This window comes from Canis lupus, chromosome 9 (assembly GCF_003254725.2).
Source record: "Canis lupus dingo isolate Sandy chromosome 9, ASM325472v2, whole genome shotgun sequence".
Classification (NCBI taxonomy): domain Eukaryota; kingdom Metazoa; phylum Chordata; class Mammalia; order Carnivora; family Canidae; genus Canis; species Canis lupus.
Window position 1 is genome coordinate 15019057 of NC_064251.1, and position 22003 is coordinate 15041059.

The 22003-nt window shown below is 55.0% G+C and overlaps 1 protein-coding gene across 3 annotated transcripts; it reads right to left on the reverse strand.

The window, feature by feature from the left end:
* Positions 1 to 679: 679 nt before the first annotated feature.
* Positions 680 to 21707, reverse strand: KCNH6 (potassium voltage-gated channel subfamily H member 6). Of its 3 annotated transcripts, XM_025436713.3 has the most exons (13): positions 21550 to 21701; positions 20517 to 20747; positions 15288 to 15449; positions 14983 to 15188; positions 11291 to 11716; positions 9620 to 10019; positions 8391 to 8590; positions 7972 to 8224; positions 4617 to 4810; positions 3443 to 3527; positions 2708 to 2876; positions 1818 to 2004; positions 680 to 1521 (listed from the first exon to the last, which is right to left on the reverse strand). In XM_025436713.3, exons 1-13 carry the CDS (start codon positions 21623 to 21625, stop codon positions 1237 to 1239), a joined length of 2874 nt encoding a protein of 957 aa, XP_025292498.1. In that variant the 5' UTR covers positions 21626 to 21701; the 3' UTR covers positions 680 to 1236. The 3 variants fall into 3 exon arrangements, with proteins under 3 accessions (XP_025292498.1, XP_025292499.1, XP_025292501.1); XM_025436714.3 differs by lacking the exons at positions 20517 to 20747; positions 21550 to 21701 and adding an exon at positions 17560 to 18524; XM_025436716.3 differs by lacking the exons at positions 680 to 1521; positions 1818 to 2004 and having other exon boundaries at positions 2726 to 2876; positions 3443 to 3523; positions 21550 to 21707.
* Positions 21708 to 22003: the final 296 nt, after the last annotated feature.

Consider the following 22003-nt stretch of genomic DNA (forward strand, 5'->3'; position numbering starts at 1 on the left):
CCTTTTTTTTAATTGAAGTATAATTTGCACATAGAAGTGCATGTATTTTCACAATCTGAAACACACTTATGTAACCAGAGACTGGATTGGTAAGCAGAACAGTACTAGCAGGGATGCCTGGGTAGCTCAGCAGTTGAGTGTCTGCTTCCAGCTCAGGGTGTGATCCCTGGTTCAGGGATGGAGTCCCACATTGGGCTCCCTGCAAGGAGCCTGCTTCTCCCTCTGTTTATGTCTCTATCTCTCTCTGTGTCTCTCATGAATAAATAAAATCTTAAAAAAAAAATAGAACAGTACTAGCACCCCAGAAGTTCCCCTTATGCTTTCTTAGCCTCTCTTCTCCTGATCCCTCATCTCTAAGATGGAACTAACAATATGAACCCCATAGGATTGTGGTGAGGCTTAGTGAACTCGTATCTGCAGAGCTGTCAGCAGGGTCCTGGCACAGGGTGAGCACTATGGAAGCTGGCTCTTGTCATGATTCTTGATGGTGACTAAGACAGAGCCTCTCCGTTTCCCTTTACCCCAGCCCGGTTAAAAGCCCCATGCTCCTGGGGCTCCTGGGCCCAGCAGAGTACCTTCAGGTCCGCAACACACAAATCCTGTAAGAGGGACTTAAAGAAGACCACAGCACAGTCAAGGACTTGATGACCCTCAGGTAAATAACACACCCAGCCCAACGTGAAATGTGCAGACTTTATTAGCTGTGAGATATTCCACTGCTTGGTAGAGTCCCAAAGGTTATTATAGAACCATGAGGGGCAGAGTGGCTGGGGGCTGGAGCTCTGTGCCCTGATGTGTTCACCACAGAGGACATTTTCATCCCCAGCCAGTTCAAAGTCTCTTGACAGGAGATCTCACTAACCTTGGGTGCTGGGCCATGAAGAGGTGGCTAGTTCTGAGCCACATGGTGATAGCACCCAGCCGAGAGCAAGGTTCTCACACAGATCGGAAACTTCTTTCTTTGCAGAGTCCTCTGGCCTGTAAGCTACCTCAACCCCCAAGTCTCACCCACCCTCCACCAGGCCTACTGTCTAAACAGAGCCCTAGAGGAGTCTAGGAAAGTCCCAAGCCTCTTCACCCATGCCATTTTGGGTCACTTGGGTTGGCAGTTTGTAGCTAGGGTAGGGGAATGCTTTTCAGAGGCCAATTTGGCAGCTGTCTGCCTCCCCCAAATCCTTAACTCTCACCCACCTTCAGTCCCCTCATGGTATCTTTTCTCTTGGGGTTTCAATAGTTCTAACTCCCTGTCAATCCAGGATCTGAGCTATGTCTCTGGAACTCCAGCTGCTTGGGGACGGGGCCCAGGTGTTCAGGAAGGGAGGGAAAGCGGGAAGCACAGATGAGTCCCTGGACCTCAAGGGGATGAAGAGGTGAGGCTCGGGGTGACAGGATCCCTTCAGGCTGCTCCCGTTCTGAGGATAGTGTGAGAATTTTGTCTGTGGCCGTGACCAGGGTAGGCACCCTGGAGGAGGAGTTCCTTTGCTTCAGCCTAAACTTGTCCAAGTCACCACAGCTTGGGACCTGGGGATGGGGGTGGGGGGCAAGAAAGGAAGAGGCCACCAACTTCAGAGATGGGAACTGGCAGGAGCTGTGTCCTGTTGCCCCTGCCCCAGCTGTGGGGTCTGTGGTCACAGTCCAGGCTTTGCCACCACCTGTCAGGGCTGCTTGTCATGACATAAAGGAGGACAACAGAAGCCACAGCTGCTCTCAGACTCCAGGGGCCCTGGGCTTCATGCCACATTGAAACCAAGTTCAGGGTGGGGGCAGACACACAGCTACCTCCAGGAAAGCCCCCAGGGATCCCTTCATCTGCTCACCTGGGCAGGAGTCAGACCGCCCTGGGGCAGCCTTGTTCCTGGACTCTGAGTGGCTGAGGCTGTAGGAAACAAGGTCAGGTCATCGGAGGTAGGGGCTCCCAGGATATAGCCAGTGTGACCCGGGGGCGGGGCCTGCTGAAGGAGCTGTAGGATGCGGCTGAGGTCTGAGGACATGCGGGACTCCAACCTGCCAGACAGAGCCCCACAGTCAAGGTCAGAGTCAGAGTCAGCATCAGGGTAAGGGAGGACAGTTCAGGTCCTGAGGGCAGCTCTCAATTTTGTAGCCTGCATGCCATTCCTGCTGGATTGAATGATAGCCTGGGAGCTACTAGAAGTTATTTCCCTGCTGTGATCCACAGCCCCTGCCAAAATTTCCCTTAGCATATCCCGGACTTCAATAATAACAGTGACCAGACACTGTGCACACTCATTTAGCCCTCATAAGGAAGCTTTGGTATGGGTATTCTGATTATCCCCAATTCATGAAAGGGCAAATGGAGGCTCAGAGTAGTTAAGTAACTTGTCCACACTCTTGCTGGTCAGTTGCAGAGGTAGATTTGGAGCCTAGGACTATCTTGCCCCAAGCCCTCACTCTACCACCACAGCCCTGCCATCCACGGGCCACACCCCCTTTCCAAGAGTCCCTGGAATTTGTTTCTGCACCACATTATGCCCCTCTTCCAAAAAGGCTTCCTTGGCCCATTCCGGGGTTTGTTAGGACAAGCCATCCAAAGAACTAGTCTTAGTGACATAGAGAAGGGCTTGCCATTCTAAAACCCACAGGGTACCCAGTGATGTCCCTGAGTCACCAAGAGGGGGCACCCGTGGCTAGCCCACTGCTGGGTCTGCTCTTTGCAGCCGCTGGGACCCCTGGCCCACAGGACACTCACCTATTCATCTGGGCCTGGAGCTGCTCTAGCCTGGAGCCTAGCTCCCGAGGCCAGCAGTCTGGGTCTCCCTGCGGGTTTGGGGGGCTGTGCCTTGGCCTTGGGGGCACTTGCTGCAGCAACTCAGGCCAGAGGCCAGATGTATCTGAGATGCTCAGGGAAGGGGCTGCAGCTGTAGGAGGGAAAAGAAAGCCTGAGCTTTGGTCCACCTGGATCCACAGGCATGGCCTGGACAGAGCGCATCCCCTTCCCCTACTGGCCATGGGAACACAGGATGGGAAAAGTGGATCTCTTTACCTGGACCCCCTGGAGTATAACGTCCTATCCCCATAAAGGTCTGCCTTCCAGGTCCCAGAAAGTCCCAGTAGCCCTGGGAAGGGAGCTAGGGCTCCAGCTTGGGGATGCTAGATGGATGGAGACAGTCCAGCCCTGGCTTCACTGTCCAGGAGCCTGCAGCCCAGCCAATCCCCTGGTGCTCTGATGTGGAACCCCAGTGGGCTGGCCCGTATCCATCCCTGGGGAGAGCCCTCACTCAGGCTCTGAGTACACAGGGGCAGGAAGGAGACAAGGGTGTCTATTACTGAGCCTAGGAGAGAAAGCACCTCGCCTCTCATCACGGGGCTAAGGAGGCCTCTCCCAAGATGAGGCAGATCAGGGAAGGACCTGAAAGAGGTAGAGGCTGGGCAGGGGCTTCGGGCTGGGGTAGGGCAGGCACTGGTGGGGGCTGGCTTTGCCTACCTGACTGGTTGTCACTGAGGAAGAAGGCTTGGTGGTCTTGGTTGCCTGGAGCTGGCCGGGGTGATGACTGGAAACCCCCGCCTGCCTTGTGGGGAACAAGAGCATCAAGTAATAGGTACCAAAGCTGGGACGAGGCATCTTTTTTCTCCCCTGTCCCTCACCCCCACCCCCAAGGCCCTTGAGACAACTAGGTGAGAAAGTGGTAACAGGTGGCCGGGCTCCCCCTGAAGCTCCCGGCAGCTTCCTGTAGGTTGTCTCCTGTGTGGGTGGGCAGGAGATTAACAGGGGCTTGGAGATGTGCAGATCTCCCCCTGCCCTGCCCCCGCCCCACCATGGGTCTTGGAAAAGGCAGCCTTGAGTAGCAAGATTTGGTACGGGTGGGGGGGTGGGGAGAAGCCTTCCTTGCAGTCCTCCCTTTCTTGCCCCCTCCTTCACACAAACTGTTTCCAGACACCCCCCTCCCCACCCTGCCTCATCCATACAGTCCCTTCTGGGCTCTTCCAGTTTGTACTGGCTGTCCCACTGCTTGGTAACTCCAGTTTCCATAGAAATTTGGTCTCCCCACACCTCCTCATGACTTCCTTGGTTATTTAACTAGGCTCTTTATTTGCCCTGAGTTGTTATAAACTCCTCCACTGAGTGATAAGCTTGAGAGGAGAGGCTGCTTTATCACTTATTTGCACCCCCTGGGACCTGGCTCTGTGAGCCCCTGGATGGTAGACACTGCTCCCCTTCCAGCTTGGTGCCATGGAGTGGAAAAAGCCTCAGCTATGGAGTCGCACAAACTTGGGTCCAACCTTTGGACTGTCTGTCTTACTATATGGAGGTATGGCTTTGGTTAATTTACTCATCCTCTCTGACACTCAGTTTCTCCATCTGGAAAGTGGGAAAAATAACACCGTGTGCCAGGAGAAGACTAAATGAGATCATGTAAAAGAGCCCAGTGCTCAGCGTGGAGTTGGTACTTGATAATCATCATCCTTAGCATTATGTTGGCCATAATGGTGTAGACACAGAAGAAATTATGGTGTGGGATGCAGGATGGGTTTGAGAGCAAGGAAGGTGGTCAAATGGGTTCCCTCAGGCCAGGCAGGCCAGGTGCTCAGCAGCCTCCATTGCTGTTACCAGCTGGCCAAGACCATTCCCCTCCCTGGCCCACCCAGCCCTGACTCACGTCCCGCAGGTTGAAGGTGACTTCCAGCTTACTCCAGAAGCTGTCTGCAAACGCAGGGTACATATCCAGCACCTCCAGCAGGTCTGCTCGCTGGATCTTGTGCAGGTCACAGTAGGTCAGGGCCCGCACATCTGCGCTGGACTTGCCCGGCTGGGCATGAAGGCTAATGGGCTCCCCAAAAATGTCATTCTTTCCTGCCAGAGGAGCAGGAAGTCTCTCCAGGGTCTGGCTCCAAGGTCTCCTTGGAAGAGCCTCCCTGAGGGCCCCTTGATCCTGTACCACCAATTCCCCCACTTCAGGGATCCCATCAGGTTGGGGCTTGGTGCTCGGGATCATGCTCTGGGGTCAAGGTTGGTGTGCTGGCTGGGGATGTAGAGGGGTTTGATGTGAAACCTGCCTTTCCTTTGTTCTCTGAGCTCTGCAGGGAGCACATACCTGTCCCAGTATGTGGGTCCCCCCACACACACCAGTCTGTAGGCCTCTCAGGACCACCCTCTGTCAGAATCTGCCCCCCTCTTATTTTCCATGTTCTTTGGCACTGTTCCTGTCTAGCCCCCCACCCCCCATTCCAGGGGACAATGGGCAGGAAGGGACACCAAAGGCTCCCAGCTCAATCTCCTTCTCGATCCTCAGCCTGATGGTGCTGTGAGAGCACCCCACTGCTCCCCAGGCAAGACCTGAGGCTTCTGTCTCTTTGTGTTCCCACACCCTGCTATGGGGCCAGGTAACCAGCATGGCCTTAGCAGAGGAAGCCAAGGGAAGTGACTTCCCCTCTCTGGACCACAGTGTCCTCATCTCTAAAATGGGTATAACTGTATAACCATATCTGCCTTGCCTGCCACACTGGACTGTCCAGAGGAACAGATGTGATGCTGGAGAAACAGCCTCAAATAGTAAGAGGCACCAGACAGGTTGATGCAAGGCAATGGGGGGGATGGATATCCCAGGGTGGACATACGCTGGTGATACTTGGGGCATGTGGCAAGGATAGCGGGCCCCCCTGGGGTCAGGCCCACTGTGCTGGCCACAGGATGTTAACATAGAATAAGATGCTAAAAAAAAAAAAAAAAAAGAATAAGATGCTGTCCCACCCACAAAGAGCCCCAAAGCTCCATAAGACAGGCACCTAAACAACCAGCTGGTTTGCAGATGATCTACAGAGCCGTAGGACAGGGGAGAACCAAGAGCTAAGGAGCTAAGGAACAGGGAAGGCTAAATCTACCAGGGATGGTGGAGGAAGGGAGGAGGGACTTACAGAGGACATGAAGTGGGGGCTGGGTTATGACAATGAGAGATCAGCCCCCAGGAGAAAGGCCATCAGAGCAGAAGAAATAGCTGTGTGCTGCACAGTGAGCGCAGACAGGGAGCCCAGGGCTGGGGTGCCAGGGACCATGATTGCCTGATGTCCACTCCCCACAGGAAAGTGCAGCCCCTCAGTCCAGGAGTGCTAATGGTTTGCATGGACAATGATGGATGAAAGCCAAGACCTGTTGCCCAAGAGAACAGGATCAAAGGTTGCTCTGGAGGAGGGGAATGAGGCCTGGAGAGGGAAGGGACTTACCAGAGTCACATAGGAAACCCATAAGCTCGAAATCTGGGCAGCATTGTAAAATGATGGTGATTCAGTAGGTGAAGGATTATTATCTAATGTCCATTTCCACTTAGAAATGCCATCCACGTGGGAAGGATGATGCATATTTAATAATTAAGAAGCTAGTCCAATTTAAGTTTCAGTTAGAGAACTGAAATCCTCTCATTTTGTCCTAAGGTAGGCTGAGAGTGAGGGAAGGTCTCACAGAGGAGGGCATGGCTTGAGCTCAGCCTTAAAGGATGCCCAGGATCTGCCAGGCAAGTGCTCCAAGCAGAATGGCAGCATGTGTCCTTCTCCTTTCCTCCCCCAGTCCCACCATCCAGGCAGCCATAGACTCCTGTCTGTTCCCCTCATTAATACCCCTTTGTCCCACATTCATCCCCTTATTCCTGCCTGGCTCCAGCCCTCTGTGGGGCTTTCCTGGAGAGGTGTCAAGAGCTCCTTTCCTGTGTCCCTGCATCTGGTCTACCCCCCTCCCCAATCTTCCAGCTTCTGCCTTCTGCCAGTGACCTGAAATTCACATCTGTGCATATTCCTTTTCTGTTCAAAATCTTCCCATGTCTCCCCATGAAGGGTGCTCCCTTGGTTGACTCCCAGATCTCTGGCCCTGGAAACAGACAGTTCACAGTGATGGGGATTCTGAAGGAACAGCTTTTGAGGAAAGATGCTGATTTCAGACTGAGACATGTTGTTTGGTCTGTGTATGGAATATATGGTGGCCATACCCAAGAAGGATTGGAATATTCTGGTCTAAGGAGAGATTGGGGCCAGGACAACACTCTGGGGCTCCTTGAGGCATAGATTAGGCTAAGATTGCAGGAGCAACAAGGCAGCTCAGGTGAGGGTATAGGGTGAGGAAAAGAAAGCTGAGCCTATGTTTGGTGAACAGCAGCCAAGGCCAGGCCAAAGGGAGAGTACTGAACAGAGGAACTGGAGGGGTTCTGTACACTGGGGTTGGAGGAGAGCCCAGCCATGGAGACCAAAGGAAGAAGAGGCTGACATCCTGATCAGGGTCTTGGGGTGGGCTAAAGACAGGGAGAAGGCAAGGAAGATGAGAATCATCTCAGAGAGGTGATGTGACCTGCCCAAGGTCACATGGTTGGTGAGTAGCTGAGGCTGAGTGTGCCCCAAAATCTGTCCCCTGTCCAGTGCTCATATCCTTCCTTCAAAGTGTCCAGCTGTCCTTGTAGCAGCGGTGAATGAGACTGGGGTCCTCCCTCCACCCAAGATAAACTTTCGCCCTCTCACTGTTGAGCTCCCCAAGAGTGGAAGAAGGTAGTACCCTTCCCGGACTCAGAGTCTGACACGTAGCCCTGGAATCCCTGTTTGGCCACTTGTCAGCATGACCTCTCTGAGCCTCTACTTCCCTATCAGGAAAATGGAACATGGGATCCCTGGGTGGCGCAGCGGTTTGGCGCCTGCCTTTGGCCCAGGGCGCGATCCTGGAGACCCAGGATCGAATCCCACATCGGGCTCCCGGTGCATGGAGCCTGCTTCTCCCTCTGCCTGTGCCTCTGCCCCTCTCTCTCTGTGAGACTATCATAAATAAATAAAATTAAAAAAAAAAAAAAAAAAAAAAGGAAAATGGAACATATGGTTGGGTTTAAGGATTCCGTCAGCTGGGTATAAAGCTCTCCACCGCGCATGCTCACATGGCAGACCCGTAAAAGGTGCCACCATCATCTGGATCAGAGTACTCGAGGCAGGACGTCTCTACTTCCATCACACTCACCCATACCGCTCTGGCCTCCCTGCCAGACCCACCTAGGATGGCCACGACCACGTCGTCGCGCAAGATCTCGATGGAGCCACGGGAGATGAAGTAGAGCGTGGAGAGCACGTCGCCGAGGTGCACCAGCGTGTCCCCGGGGGGTGCGTGCGTCGTCTTGAACTTGACGGCCAGGGCGCGCAGGCAGCCCTTGCTGGCTCCGCGGAAGGCAGGGCAGTGCTGCAGCAGCGCGCGGTGCAGGTGCAGGCAGATGTCGGCCTGCAGGCACTCGGGGAAGCCCTTCAGCACCTGCGAGGGGGCGGCCGCGTCCAGCGGGAGGCTGGAGGAACGGGTGGGGAGGGGTCTGGGGGTGCCCTGTGCCCGCCGGACCTCGGCCTCCCCCGGGGCATTCGGCCGGAGCTGGGACTTGAGCTGGACCGCCCTCCCCACCCGAGGCAGGGCGCCAGGGGCTCACCGCGTTCATGTCAATGCCGTTGGTGTAGGACCAGGCATGCTGGAAGTACTCTTCCAGGCGCTGCCGCAGGGGGTTTGGAATCTGATGGAAGCGGATGAACTCCTTGACACGCAGCATCTGCGTGTGGTAGCGGGCAGTGCCGGAGTACAGGCGCTGGATGATGGCGGACACGTTGCCAAAGATGCTGGCGTACATGAGGGCTGGGGTGAGGAAGCCGAGGGGCCGTGCATGGGGTGCTGGTAGTGAGCTCCTCCACAGCCCCACCAGGCCATAGCACCCCAGGGCCTGCTCCAGACATCCTTCTCCCTGGGAGCCCTCTCTGATCAGGGGCCCCGCTGTCCAGGGCCAAGTCAGAGTGCCCAGAACAGCACCAGGGCACACGAGGGACAAAAGCCTCTGGGCTTCCTGCCCTCCTCCCTCTGTCCTGTGTCTCTTGGCACCTTCCTGGGCCCAGAGGCCAGACTCCTGAGAACTAGGGCAATGATTTTTTTTAGTACAGATTTGTTTTGTCCTTCAAGTTGTAAAAAAAAAAAAAAAAAGTATAATAAAGGGAAAACTCTGAGTCTCTGTTTTCACCCATTTTTTTTTTTCTTGTTTTTGTTTCTCTGGGCTTTCACATCTCTAAATACCCTGAACATGACAACTTAATCTATGTGTAAAATTCCACACTGACTCTTGTGTTGCTAGACGAGGTGTCTTGGGAAGTAGGCAGCACGGTGCAGGGCCTGGGAGCACACATAGCCAGGGGAGCTGGTCCCCTGCGATAAAATTGGGTCTCTGTAATCCCTGGCAAGTTAGGATCTTCAGTCTCTTGGTCTGTAAACTGGGCTTGTAATATGGCACCCATAGGATAGTGATGAAAATGAAGTGTGCACATTGGACAAGCAATTACAAAAGTGCCTGGCAGGGGCCAGCTTCCCGGGTGCTAAGAAGGGTCCCATGCTTGATTCCTGGCTCTGAAGTCACCATTCTTGAAATCTTTAAGACTTTAAAAATAATGGTCTCATATTTTCACTTTGTACTGGGCCCTGCAAATAATGTAGCTGGCCCTGGTGCCTGGCACATAGCAAGGGTTGTAAGTATGGTAAATTCTGTGTATAGTGGGTGTACATATGCAAAATTTCATTGTGCTGCCTGCTTGGTATTTCCCCATCACACACAATGTTACTGTGTTATGTCTCATTATGAAACTAAAAATTGAATGCCATAGGTAAGGTCTGGGCACTTACAGCCGATGAGCATGACACAGATAGAGAAGACCTTCTCAGAGTTGGTGTTGGGGGAGACGTTGCCGAAACCCACGCTGGTAAGGCTGCTGAAGGTGAAGTAGAGGGCCGTGACATACTTGTCCTGCACCGAGGGGCCAGAGGCTGGGTCGCTGCCATTGTAGCGCTTGCCAAGCTGTGCGCCCAGGCTGTCCAGCCAGCCGATCTTGGGCTCCAGGTAGGGCCGCTCCACATTGCCGATGGCATACCAGATGCAGGCCAGCCAGTGTGCAATGAGTGCAAAGGTGCACATGAGCAGGAAAAGTACAGCCGCCCCGTACTCAGAGTAGCGGTCCAGCTTCCTTGCCACACGCACCAGCCTCAGCAGCCTTGCCGTTTTCAGCAGCCCAATCAGGGTTGTGGTCTGAAGGGGCAGGGAGGGGACCATGGGGCCAAGAGTCAGCCCTGGAAAGGCTGCCCTTAGGACCACATTTGTTCACTTGTGCATATGGTCACACAGTCATTCAACAAACACTTATAGAGCAGCTGCTCTGGGCTCTTGGCACAGCACAGTGCAGCCCAGGGCAGGATGTTAAGGAATTCTCAGCCTAAAGCTCAAAACAGTGTTATGGTTGTGAGGACAGAAGTCCAGGGGAGCGCAGAGAAAAGGGAGGTCCATTCAGCGGTGCAGGGCAGGGGAGGCTTCATAGCGAAGGTGACACATGAGCTGAATCTTGAGAGATGAGGCTGAGTCTGCAGGCCTCAGGAGGGAGAGAGAAAGGCATTCTAGGCACAGGAGTAGAGTGAGCCAAACCAGGTGTGGAGGTGTGAAATAGCACAGCCCATGTGGGAAACCAAGTGTGGTGCTGCTGCCTGGAGCACAGAGTGGAAGATGGTGGTGAGAAATGAGCCTGGAAGGTGGGTGCGCAGGGGCTGCTCCTATGGACCTTGAGGCCCAAAAAGAGCTTGGCTTTTATTTCAAGCCACTGGGGAGCCACTGAAGTTCTACAGTGTCAGATTATCTGAAGCTGGTCTTGGCTTCTGTGTGGAGGGGTGAGGCTGGCAGGTGTAGGGGTGGGGCAGAGGTGGTTAAGAAGGCTCCTCAGTGCTCAGCCAAGGGCAGCAGAAGTGGAGAGAATGGGGATAGATTGGCTGGAAGTGGGCGGGCATGGGAGTCAGATGGACACTGCCCGCTGGATAGGCTATTGAGGGGGTGGCTGGAGCACAGAAGGCAGAGCTGATTTGAAAGCTGATCCCAAGGACGTGGGCAAAAGGACTCAGTGGGATTAGAAGCTATGAGAAGAGTCTGAAAATGCCTTCATGTCAGCTGTGGGGAGTGAGTGGGCATAATGGAGGGTCTGGGGGTGGCAGGGGGTGGCAGGCTGCCTTGCAGAAGCAGTCTATGGATTCCCTTCGCAACTCCAGGGTAAGTGAGCTTTAGAAGCCAGCACAAGGGGCTGGGACTATAGGCGTGCCCATCCCAGAGGGGTCAGAATTCTGGATCATAGGGTCTAGGGCACAGCCTTGGCTGGTCCTTCTCCAGGGCTGGGAGATGGCACATGTTTGAGGCCCCCCACATGCTTTGGCAAAGGTATGCAAAGCCAGGTGCTCTCTGCACGCAGGACTGTGGGGCTGGGAGGCCCCAGGCTGGCGCACAGGGGATGGCCACAGCAGCTGGCCTGAGGGTTTGCTCACCTCATCAGAGCCAGTGCGGAAGATGAGCAGGTCAAAGGGGATGGCGGCCACCATGTCAATGAGGAACCAGCCCTTGAAGTAGTGGACGGCAATGCGGCGAGGGTGGCTGACCACCTCATCATTGGTGTTGACATAGGTGGTGCGGAAGTTGATGACAATGTCCACAACGAACATGATGTCCACGATGAGGTCCACCACGGTGAGTGGACTACAGGTGTAGCCGCAGTCCACGCGTTGAGACTCGTCCTGGTCACTGAGTAGGAAGGCAGCCGAGTAGGGTGTGAAGATGGCCGTGTAGATGACCAGCAGCAGGATGAGCCAGTCCCACACGGCCTTGAAGGGGCTATAGTGCAGGAGGGTCCCCCGGTGGATGCGTGGTGCCTGCAGCTTGTACTCCGGCAGCACATCGGCGCCCAGGGACAGAACCTGGGGGTGGGGGCCACAGGGCAGTCAGCAGGGTGTCCATCACTAGTGAAACCGATTGGGAGGGATGAAGGCTTTGGGGTGAGGCCTGGGAAGGGGGCTGTGGGGACAGAGGGAATGAAGCAGAGTTGGGGTAGAGCGTGTATGGGGCAAATTCATAAGGGGATAGGTGTGTTGGGAGGAAGTGCAGAGAGGAGGTGGGCTATAGGATGAAGGGTGATCCCAGGTTGGAAGCTCCCCAACTCCCTCACAAACAGGCCAACCTGGAGTTAAGACAGGGCTGGGGGAGGAAGGTGGGGAGGCCAGGGGAGGACTAGGCTCGGGGTTATTTGAAGAACCTAGACGAGGGGGTAGCTGGTGGTTTGGTCCTTTCCGGTGGGCTCGGTTCCCCATGGTCAGGATTTCTGGTGGGAACAAGTCATTCCCAGAATAACCTCTTCATTTCTGAAGGCCCTGTGGAGTCTAGACCAGTGAGGGGCCTCCTTGGGGCTGATTCACAGAGCCTTCCATGGGAAGAGTCAAACTTGGAGGCATGTAGCTAATTTGAGTCCTTGATACATCCTGGGCACAACAGAGCCCCGACTATTTTGCACATGTACAAGGGTGCTTTGCTCATTACTGTCAGCTGAGCCCGCTTTGCTCTGCCCCTCCCACTCTTGCCTCCAAGACTATGGCCAACATAGGATCCCCAGGCTCAGCCCAATACTCCCAGGCTCTGGCCAGCTACCCAACACAAGAAACAGCCGGGGCATCAAGAAGGGCATGTGTTTTAAGCCAGCCAGACCTTCCCGGTTGATCCCAGTTCTGATGTTGCAATATGTCTGTCTTGGGGCTAATTTTACGACCTCTCTAAGCCTCATGCAGAATGAATAACAAAGGACAAGCAACTCCATAAAAAGATGATTAAATGCCGTGGTGCATCTCAATGGCACGTGTTACTCTATGGTAAATCCTCCTCCTGACTCATCCTATGTCAAGCACTGCCCCAACAAAGATGGAGCCTGAGGGGTGGCCAGCTGACCCTACCACCACCACTGGATTGGCCTGGGCAGATGGCCCTGGTTCAAGAAAATCTGCAATATAAGGTTCTGACCTTGAAAACCAAATCCATTAACAGACAAGATCCATTAAAGGGCTGGTTTCACCTTGTGGGTCCCTAATCAGCCATCTAAACACCTAGAAGGGGTCACAGTATCTCCACCCTACAGTGAGTCCCTACTCTGCCTTCAGGCCTCAGCTTCTATTCTGCCTCTCAGGAAGCCTCTTCTGACCCTCTTTCTTGATTTTTCTCCCTGTCCCCTGTAAACACCCCTGAACACAGTTATTCTCCACTGAACAACAGGCCATCTTATATGCCCAGCACTTAGTCCACATTGGGGCTCAACTCAAGGCAGTGACCTCAGCCAACAGAGCTGAATGAGTCATGAGAGCTTGAGTTGTCATAGCTACTCCTCTCCTTCCCTGGTTGCTCAAGAGACACCAAGATGGGGGCTCCTGGGTTGCTCAGTCGGTTAGGCATCTGCTTTTGGCTCAGGTAATGATCCTAGGCTCCTGGGATCCAGCCCCGAATTGGGCTCCCTGCTCAGCGGGGAGTCTGCTTCTCTCTCTCCCTCTGCTGCTCCTCCCAGCTCTCTCTCTCTCTCTCTCTCTCTCTCCTAAATAAATAAAATCTTTAAAAAAAAAAAAAAAAAACCACACCAAGTTGGAATAGCAAATCATAGGGCTTGAGAGGGGAGGAGGTAGGAATTCAGAGGGTTGGGGGTAGATAAGAAGAGGATGTCCACCTCCCCAGGACCCCCCAGACAGGGGTGCCATCTCCCCCACCACGCAGACCTCCACGGTTTCCCATTGCCTCTGAAGTCAGCATGAGGACCCTTGCCAGTGTTGCCCAGAGCTGCAGGGTTCTCAGGATGTAGGAACTCAGATGTGAGGTTCCAGCCCTTGGAGCCCTGGTTGAAGTAAGGGTGACTGCCCTACTCTGGGCTCATACAGCTTTCTGCTCTAAGCTCTATCAGGCACCTCTCCTACCTTAGGGCCTATTTAGGGTGAGCTAGCAAAGCCAAGACTGGCCGGGGCCGGGAGTAGGATAGGACCAGGTGGGTTGGGTAGAGCAGGGACCATAGGCCCCAGCCAGACCTCTCAGTCTTCATGGGCCACTTGCCAGTCTAACAGTCCCCATCACCCCTGTGTCAACCTGAGGGCCCTGGGATGAGTGGTCCTGGTGGAGTTCCCGCAGTCAGGCTACTGGGCCACCCTGCTGACCTCTGAAGGCCCAGCCCTGCAGCCTGGGGTGCTTGCTTTCCAGGGTTCTCATGTTTGGGGAGAGGCTGGGTCACTGGGAGTTTCCATCCCACTTGCTCCATCACAAGTGAAAGGAGGCATGGAGGAAGAAGAATGGCCCCCATCCCCCATGAAGGCAAATCTTCAGAGAAAGCTGGGTGGAGTCCCTCACACCCTCCCCATGACCTGTACTTCCTTGCTCAGCCCTGGCCTAGCCCCACCTTAATGCCTAATGTGAGAGCCCTGGGGCCCAGAGAGGGTATAAGATCACTTGTCCAAGGTCATATAGCAAGTCAGTGGCAGGACTCTGGTCATTTGAACCTTGCATTTCCCTCTAGAATGGTTGGGGGGACAGGGGCATCAGGCCCCATGTGAGGGGACACTGGGGTCAGCTGAAACAGAAAACCCAAGGAGGTTTGCCTTGGGCTGTCCAAGGAGGGGCTTAAGGGGAGGGAGGCATTCAGGGCATGATCCCCAGGAAGTTGCTCAAAGAGAGCTGAAGATGCCAGGACCAGCTCCCCTCTGCCTGGCTTGCAAGAGGATCCTGTGGTGTGGTGGGGGGTGGGAGGTGGGGAGAAGAGTCAGAAGCAGGCTGGGGGCCTCCCTCCATCCTTCCTCCTCATCTCCCCTCAGTGTGGTCCTGCCACCTCCTCTCTCTGCTTCTCCTTCTCTGTGACTGGCAGAGGCTTGAACAGGCCCTCGTGGTAGCCTGTGTGTTCCCCCATCCCAGACGCCTCCAGACCTAGGATGTGGCACTATTCCCAGGCTCTGTTGACACCAACCTCCCCTGGCTCTACCATCAGGGTGGAGACCCCAGGGTAAGCCTTTAGGTCTAGAGAATCAGACTTCAGCAGGACAGGAAGCCCGGGGCTCAGACCAGACACCGGGGGCTGGACAAGCTGACTGCCTTTGCCACCTCCAGCCCCAGGCCTGAGAAGGGACCCTCCAGGCCCAGCACAGCCCCGCCCACCCTGCCCTGCAGTCCATACCTGGGTGACCTTCTCGGTGACATTCTGGGTCCGCTCCACTACCTTGTGTGGTGCAATGATCTCTATCTCTGTGGTTGAGCCAGAGCGATGTTTCTCCAGGTTGAACTCCACGAAGTTGAGTGTGAACTGTGGAATCTGGCCAATGGTCCTGTACTTGACCCTGCCTGTGCCAGGCCTCTGTGCACTCGACCTGCCATGAGAGCCCTCTGAAACCAGTCCCAGGGTCAGAACAGCCAGGGCCAGGGGACCAGCTGCCTCATCTGGTCCCCCCACTCATCCCCACCACCACCTGCACCCCACCTCACCAGAGCCCAGGAATCTCTGGGACAGCAGGCACTGGGACAGGCTGCGGCGCTCACTCTTGGCCAGGAGCTGGGCCAGGTCTTCAAAGTTGAGGATGAACATGATAACAGCCCCATCTTCATTCTTCACAGGCACCACGTCCACTAGGCAGCGGAAGCTGGAGGCTGCAAACACCATTGGGAGGGATCACAGAAGGGATCCTCTCCTGTAGAAACATGGCCAAGGGAAGCCAGGGAGGGGGCTGGGTTGAGGTCAAGTGAAAGACAGCTATGGGGTGAGGAGGCCTGGACTACTGGGCAGGGGGTTGGTGATGCTGCTCAGCAGGTGTCCCACCCACAGGGCAGAGCAGCTTAGCTGCTCATTAGGAGATAATGTAGCATCGGGCCCAAGTCCACACTCAGCCCTCAGCTCAGGGTTTAACCTTGAGGTTTGCTTCTGCTGTGATTAAAGCTGAGCAGATGGGATGGATTAAGTGGGGAGGTGAGGCCGGGCATTCTACTCCCATGTAGCTCTGGCTAGCCCTGGGTTCAGTTCCCATATTCCCTTCCCACAAAAATGCCCCACTCCCCCAATGCTGGAAGAAACTCATTGAGAACACGCTAAGTGCTGCGCATGGAACCAGTTGACTCTTGAGGCCTCAAAGATCCATGGTTGGTGTCCAGTGGATCCTTGGGGAGGGAGGCAAACATAGACCCCCATTCTCTAGAGCCTGGGGTTCTAAGAAACTGCCTGGTTGGGGCTGGAAGGGGACATGGAGTGGGGCTCACTGGGTACTCAGCACATAACAGCTGGGTGAGAAGGGAATGGTCCAGGATGAGAAGGACACCAGCGTGAAGGCCAGGCTGCTGCCCCAGGCCTCGAAGGTCAGAAGTGTTGGGACTGGAAGGCAGGCAGGGCAATACCCTGGGGTCTGGAGAGGGAATGAGACAGCAGGGTGATGACAGGGCAGCCCCCTCCTGCCACTCTCACACCCTCTTGGACAGGTTAGACCTAGATGTTGGCTTTATGTTCTTCCTTCTTGGCTTCAGGATCTCCCCCACATAGGCAAGTGGGACAAATCAAAGCTAAGACAGCCACATGCCCCCCAGAGCCCAGCCCTATGGACTGAGTGGGTGGGTGGATGTCCCATGAGCCCTGTCTCCAAGGTACCCAGTGGTCCCTTGTCTCTCTGCTCAAGCTGTTGGTGTGTTATGGGGCCCAAAGGGCAGGATGCTAAGGGGGAGGGGCCTCAAGTAAATATGCAAATCAGAAGGCAGAGCTGCCCCTTCCTGAGGGCAGGTTTGTGTCTGTCTCATTTGTGAGTCCAGCACCTATCCCAGGTGGCTTTTGTTAATTGAGTACATGAAAGAATGTGTAAATGTGAGTGGGGGCGAGGCTGGTTGGCAGGAGCCTTGCTACTTTGGGGTCCATTAGGATCCTGCTTTCCCCAAAGTGCCTCCTCACACCTTCAGTGCTGGGGTGCAACTGAGCTGCCCCCATCCTCCCTCCCACTTTCTTCCCTGGGAACAGGAATCTCCTGGATCAGATTCCCGGACTCCCAGGCACCAGGCAGCCATCTGCCAGCTGTTGCACTGGGTCCCGGGGGAGACATCCACACCGAGGAGAGGCCACCCGCCTGCTTCTGTGACCAGTCCTGGGCTCACAATGCTATAGGCTCAGCCTCCCAGACCACAGCCTGGCATTCTTGTCAGCCCAGGATGTGGGGAGGCTTGGACTCTGGGACCTAGCCAGGAAGTCTTGTTAGCCAGTGGTCCAAAACGTTCCCTCCAAAGCCAGCCTATCTCTTCACTCTCTGGCACTAAGAGACCTGGCCTGGTGGAGGGGACAGTGAGGGGAGAGCTGGGCAGAGCGGCAGGGCCTTCAGGCTCTCAGTACTGTTGGGAACAGTCAAGGCCCAGAGTTCAAGTGGCTGGACCCATCCACTGTTGCTATCTTTGGAAAACTGAGGCTGGGAACAAAGATCCATCATAGCAGTGAGGGCTGGAGGGGAGCTATGCACGACACCCTGTGCCCAAACTTCATTCTTGCTGCCTGTAGGGTGGGCGGACAGGAGGCTATGAGGATTTGGATGAGTTCAGAGCATTCTTTTTCCATATCCCTCGGCTGTCCTTGCTCACAAGTGACTGCGTCTGGGCAACCAGAAGTAGGTGAATGTGTCACCCCAGGTTGTGTCCAGGAGTGGCTGTGTCCCTGTGCTCTTGCCCCATTGCTGGAGGGTGGGGGGTCCACAGTCTCTGCCTTTTCTCCCTTCCAGGGGCTCCTCCCAGTGCTTACCTCTTCTCTGACCGGAGGACCCCAGCAGATTTGTCTGCTCCCTGAGATGCAGCCCTTCTCTCCGCTCTTCTCTGCCTCTTGGATGTGCTCTTTTCTTCAGTGTCCCATTGTTCTTACCTCCTGCCCCGCCCTTGCTCTCCTCTGCAAAGCCTCCTTGTTATCTATCACCCCCATCTCTCTATGCCCATCCCATACAGGGTTGCAGTGAGCCCTCAGGGAGAAGCTGATGCTTCAGAAGAAAGCTGCCACTAAAAGGGTAGCAGGGGAGGGTGGCCTCCTGCTTGGTGCTTCTGCATTCATGTGGGAGTATGCGGGGAAACACTGGAGCCTCTGACCTCGGTCCTTACCCTGTCCTCCTCCTCCAGAGCTGAGGACTGGAGGAGCCCAGGCATCCTCTAGTGTGGCTTGGAGATTAGGAGACTCTCTGGTTTTGGAGTCATTAGACAAGAGGGCCCAACAAAGGCAGGCAGGCGTAGGCTTCTCTGGCAGGTGCTCAGCGGGGGCAGGCATGGAGGTAGGGGAGATGTGAGTGCTCTCATCCCTCCCTCCAGGCTCTCATTAGTTCTAGTCTTATGAACATCCCCATTCCGCCTTATCTGCTAGATTCTTACTTTCCTTAGTAAAGGCAGATGGAGGAAAAGCCAGGTTCTCAGGGGTCTCTGAGTCCTATCTCACGGGGGCAATTTTTGCCAAGTGCCCTGGCTTCTTTGAATCCAACTTTGTGTTGCTATATAATGTGGAGATACATGAACACAGACCTTTCATTTTGACTTGGAAAACTGTCAGTGGATTACCCTTTTAGAGTAAAAGAGGATTATAAACAAACCAGCTAGAGTTCTGTTTAGGACACTTTTCTACCTCCCTGGAATCAGGGGGAGGGGGTGAGAGGGGGCATTGACTGAAGAGGGGAAGAAATCACCATTAGGATGCCTGCCAGGAAGATTAAAAGATGTGCATATGATTTAAAAAAAAAAAAAAAAAGAATCATGTGGTCAGAGTGGACCATAAGGTGAACATAAACTATCTGAGCACCACATCCTTTCCTTAGAGCAATGTAGGGCAAGAAGCTCTCTTTTCTAGGTTTCAGGCCAATCTCCGGTAGGTCTCAGGTAGGTAGATAGGTAACAGGACAGAGAAGGGCTTAGGTTTGGGTGGCATAGACTGGGATTTGGGGGTATCAGATATGTGATAATTTTCCTTTTATACCCAGAGCCAGCATCCAAGATTAGGTCCTGGAGTCTCTTCTGATAGTCAGAGGACCCCAGCAAAATTCTGAAGATCTGAATCCTCATCTCAGAGGGCCAAGGCCCGGTCTTGATCTCTGGCCCCAGCCCAGGGCACATGCAAAGTGCTGAGGAGACCCTAAAAGACCTGATCTGACATCTTTAGGAGCCTGATATCAGTCCAAACCCTTCTGGGGCCCAGGTAGAGCTCTGGGGTCAAGGAAAAGGATCTGTTATTCCTGCCGCCGCCCCCCCCCCATTTCCTGCTATCCCATCCTATTCCTAGGGAACCCTTCTCACTCTTCTGACTGCCACCTCCTCCCTGCAATGATGTGAGGAGGTGAGGTCACAGCTTTTAAAAATATTCTGACTTCATTAACCCTGTGAGTGCTGCCAAACTAAGCCTAATTCTTCCTAGTCCCCTAATCACTAGCCCTGCATCTGCTTGGTTGGAAGCAGCAGGAGACAGCCAGGGGACAGCCAGGACCCACCCATGAAGCACTCTAGAAGCCCTGAAACACAAACAGGCACACACATACCCATCCATGTCCCGCACATGCCCCAGCCCCCTAGGCCCCAGGTTCTCGGTACCCCTCAGTCCCAATCCAAAGGAGCCTACCTTTCATCTGTCACTTACTCAGATGACTCTCATCCCTGCCTTTTCCAGAAAGGCCGCCTCTGAACAGAGGCAGTTGGGGTCATCTCCCCTCTTAGGATTACTCCAAACAAATATCTTGAAAGAATCCTGAGACTTGGGTTCTGGCCCCAAGTTGGACCCCAGCAGTAGGATCTTGGACAAGTCTCTCCCTTTTCTTGGGCCTTGGTTTCTTCATCCATGAAATGAAGGGATTTATCTAAGCCAGTGGTTCCTAAACTTGGCACAACATCAGAACCGCCAGGGAGATTTCTCCAAATGCACCTGCTTTGGTTTCAACTCACACCTCTGAGTCAGCCTCTCTCTAGGGAAGGTGTGTTTTGGAAAATACGCCCCAGGTAATTCTGATGCAGAACCAGATTGGGGGGCCATTAAGTGATTTCAAAGGGACTTTCAGAATCCTGGTTCCCACTCATCTCTCCCCTCCCTCCCACCCACTGTGGAGACTCTGAGGTCCTAGGGGGAAGGTCTTAAAGGGCCAAAGAGCTCTGTCCTTAGCCCCTGCCCTATGCTTCTGTTCTGCTTGCCATAAACGTGGGCTGGCAGTGACATACCAAACTGCATGAACCTCTGGGTAAGGGCAAACTCCAGAGTCTATCTCCCCAAGGATCTGAGGCTTGGGTGAGCCAGGTCCACTCCTATTTTCTAGCCAGCAGCCACTGAGCTTGGCCTGCCCACAGAGGCATTGAGGGGGTGACGCCTCCCCTAATCCCCAGAGCAGATGGAGATGAGGAAAGGTTAATTTTCATTCCAGCTGCCTGACAGCTGGGGCTGACAGTGACAGAGTGGGTAGCCAGGAGACTGGGAACATGGGGGAGGGATGGTGGAGGCCCTGCCTAGGGTAAGGATCAGTTGGTGAGTCAGCCTGGTCCCCAGCTTCAGGAAAGGACCTCACTGACTTCAATGCCAACTGCTCCCCCCACGTCCCCCCTTGCAGATGAGGAAACTGAGGAGCGGAGAGGAACAGGATTTGTCAGGGCCTCTGGCCCTTGGGACAGCGCCCTCCTGAGGGCTACTCTGGCTGTACAAGACAGGGACTGAGTAGGTCCTGTAGAACCAGTAGTCTGAGGGAGCCTCACCATCCTTGCGGTAGTAGAGGATGTCCACCTTGCACTCCTCTGTCCCCAGCAGGGCCTGCGCTAGGCGGGACATGGCACTGCGTGGGGTATTGGGGCCTGTGAGGAAGTCGCAGGTGCAGGGTCGCTGCATCACCTCCACTCGGGAGTAGCCGAAGAGTTCACAGAAGCCGTCGTTGCAGTAAATGATGGCGCAGTTCTCCATCTGCGCATTGGCAATCAGGAACTTCCGACCTGGGGTGGGATGTGGGAAGCCCATGGCAACCAAGACTGGGCAATGAGGGGTGGAAAGATCATAGGGATTCTTGGCAGCAGTGAGGGGTGTCTAGATGGGGGAGCAGAGCAATAACTAGAATGAGGGAGAGAAGTGAGGTCTGATGGGGGTGGGGGGACCTAGAAGGCCAGGGTGATGGGGGAAGGTTATGGGACTCCTGAAAGTAATGAGAGTAATGGTTAGAATGGGAGATCAGAACAATGACCAGAAATGTGTAGGAGGAGGAGTCAGGCCTGAGAGTCGTGGGAAGACCAGGGCAGCAATGGGGTTAGTGAATTGGGAAGGAGGCCCAAGGCTTCCTGGAGTCAGTGCAGGGAGTCAGGAAGAGGGAGCCAGGATGTGATCAGATGGGGCCCAGGCCTGGTGAGAGCTCCTAGAAAAATTAGAGTGGCTAGGGTCAGGCAGTGAAAACAAGGGATCAAGGAAATCTCTGGAGGAAATGGGGGGCGGGTGTTCAGGAGGAGGAAGCAAGACAGCGATAGAAGGGGGGATAAGCCCTTGGGGTACCAAGAAATCAACTCAGGGGAGGAGGGGAGTACACTGCTTCTGCTGCTCCAGCAGAGAGCGTGGCATTTGAGGTAAGTGGGGCTTGCTGGAACAGAAGGTGTCCGGGGACATTAAAGCGAAGGATTTTGCATTCATCAGTACCCCCGACCCCGACCCACGCTGATCCATTCGAAGTAAGTAAAAGGGTCTGTCTCCTCCACTCCTGCCACCGGACCAGGAATTCAGATCGGCCCCCACCTCAACGCACACACTCACTCTGGCCTTCGAACTTGCGGATGATGGTGTCCAGGTACGTGTTTTGGGGCGCGACGTGGCCCCTGCGGACAGGCATCTTTCGGCGGCAGCCTCCTCCCGGAGCCACCAGGGCCCCGGCTCCCTGCTTCTCCGCTTGCCCTCGGGCTCAGCGGCGTCCGGTCCCGGGTGGGCGCCGCCCCCGGGGAGGGCCGCGGGGCCCCGCGCCCCTGCTGCCCGCCTGCGCCGACCCCCGCGGCCCTGCACCGCCTTCCCAGGCCGGCCGCTCGGCGAGCGCCTCACTCCCCAGGCGCCCGCCCCGGAGCTGTCCGCGCCGCGGTGCTGAAAGAAGCCGCGCGGCGGCGGGGCGGGGTTCGCGGGGCGGGGGCAACTTCTCACCGACCCGACGGGGCAGGGGCGGGCCCTGACTCCGAGGGGGCGGAGCCGGGCAGAAGTGCAGCACCAGGAACAGATCTGG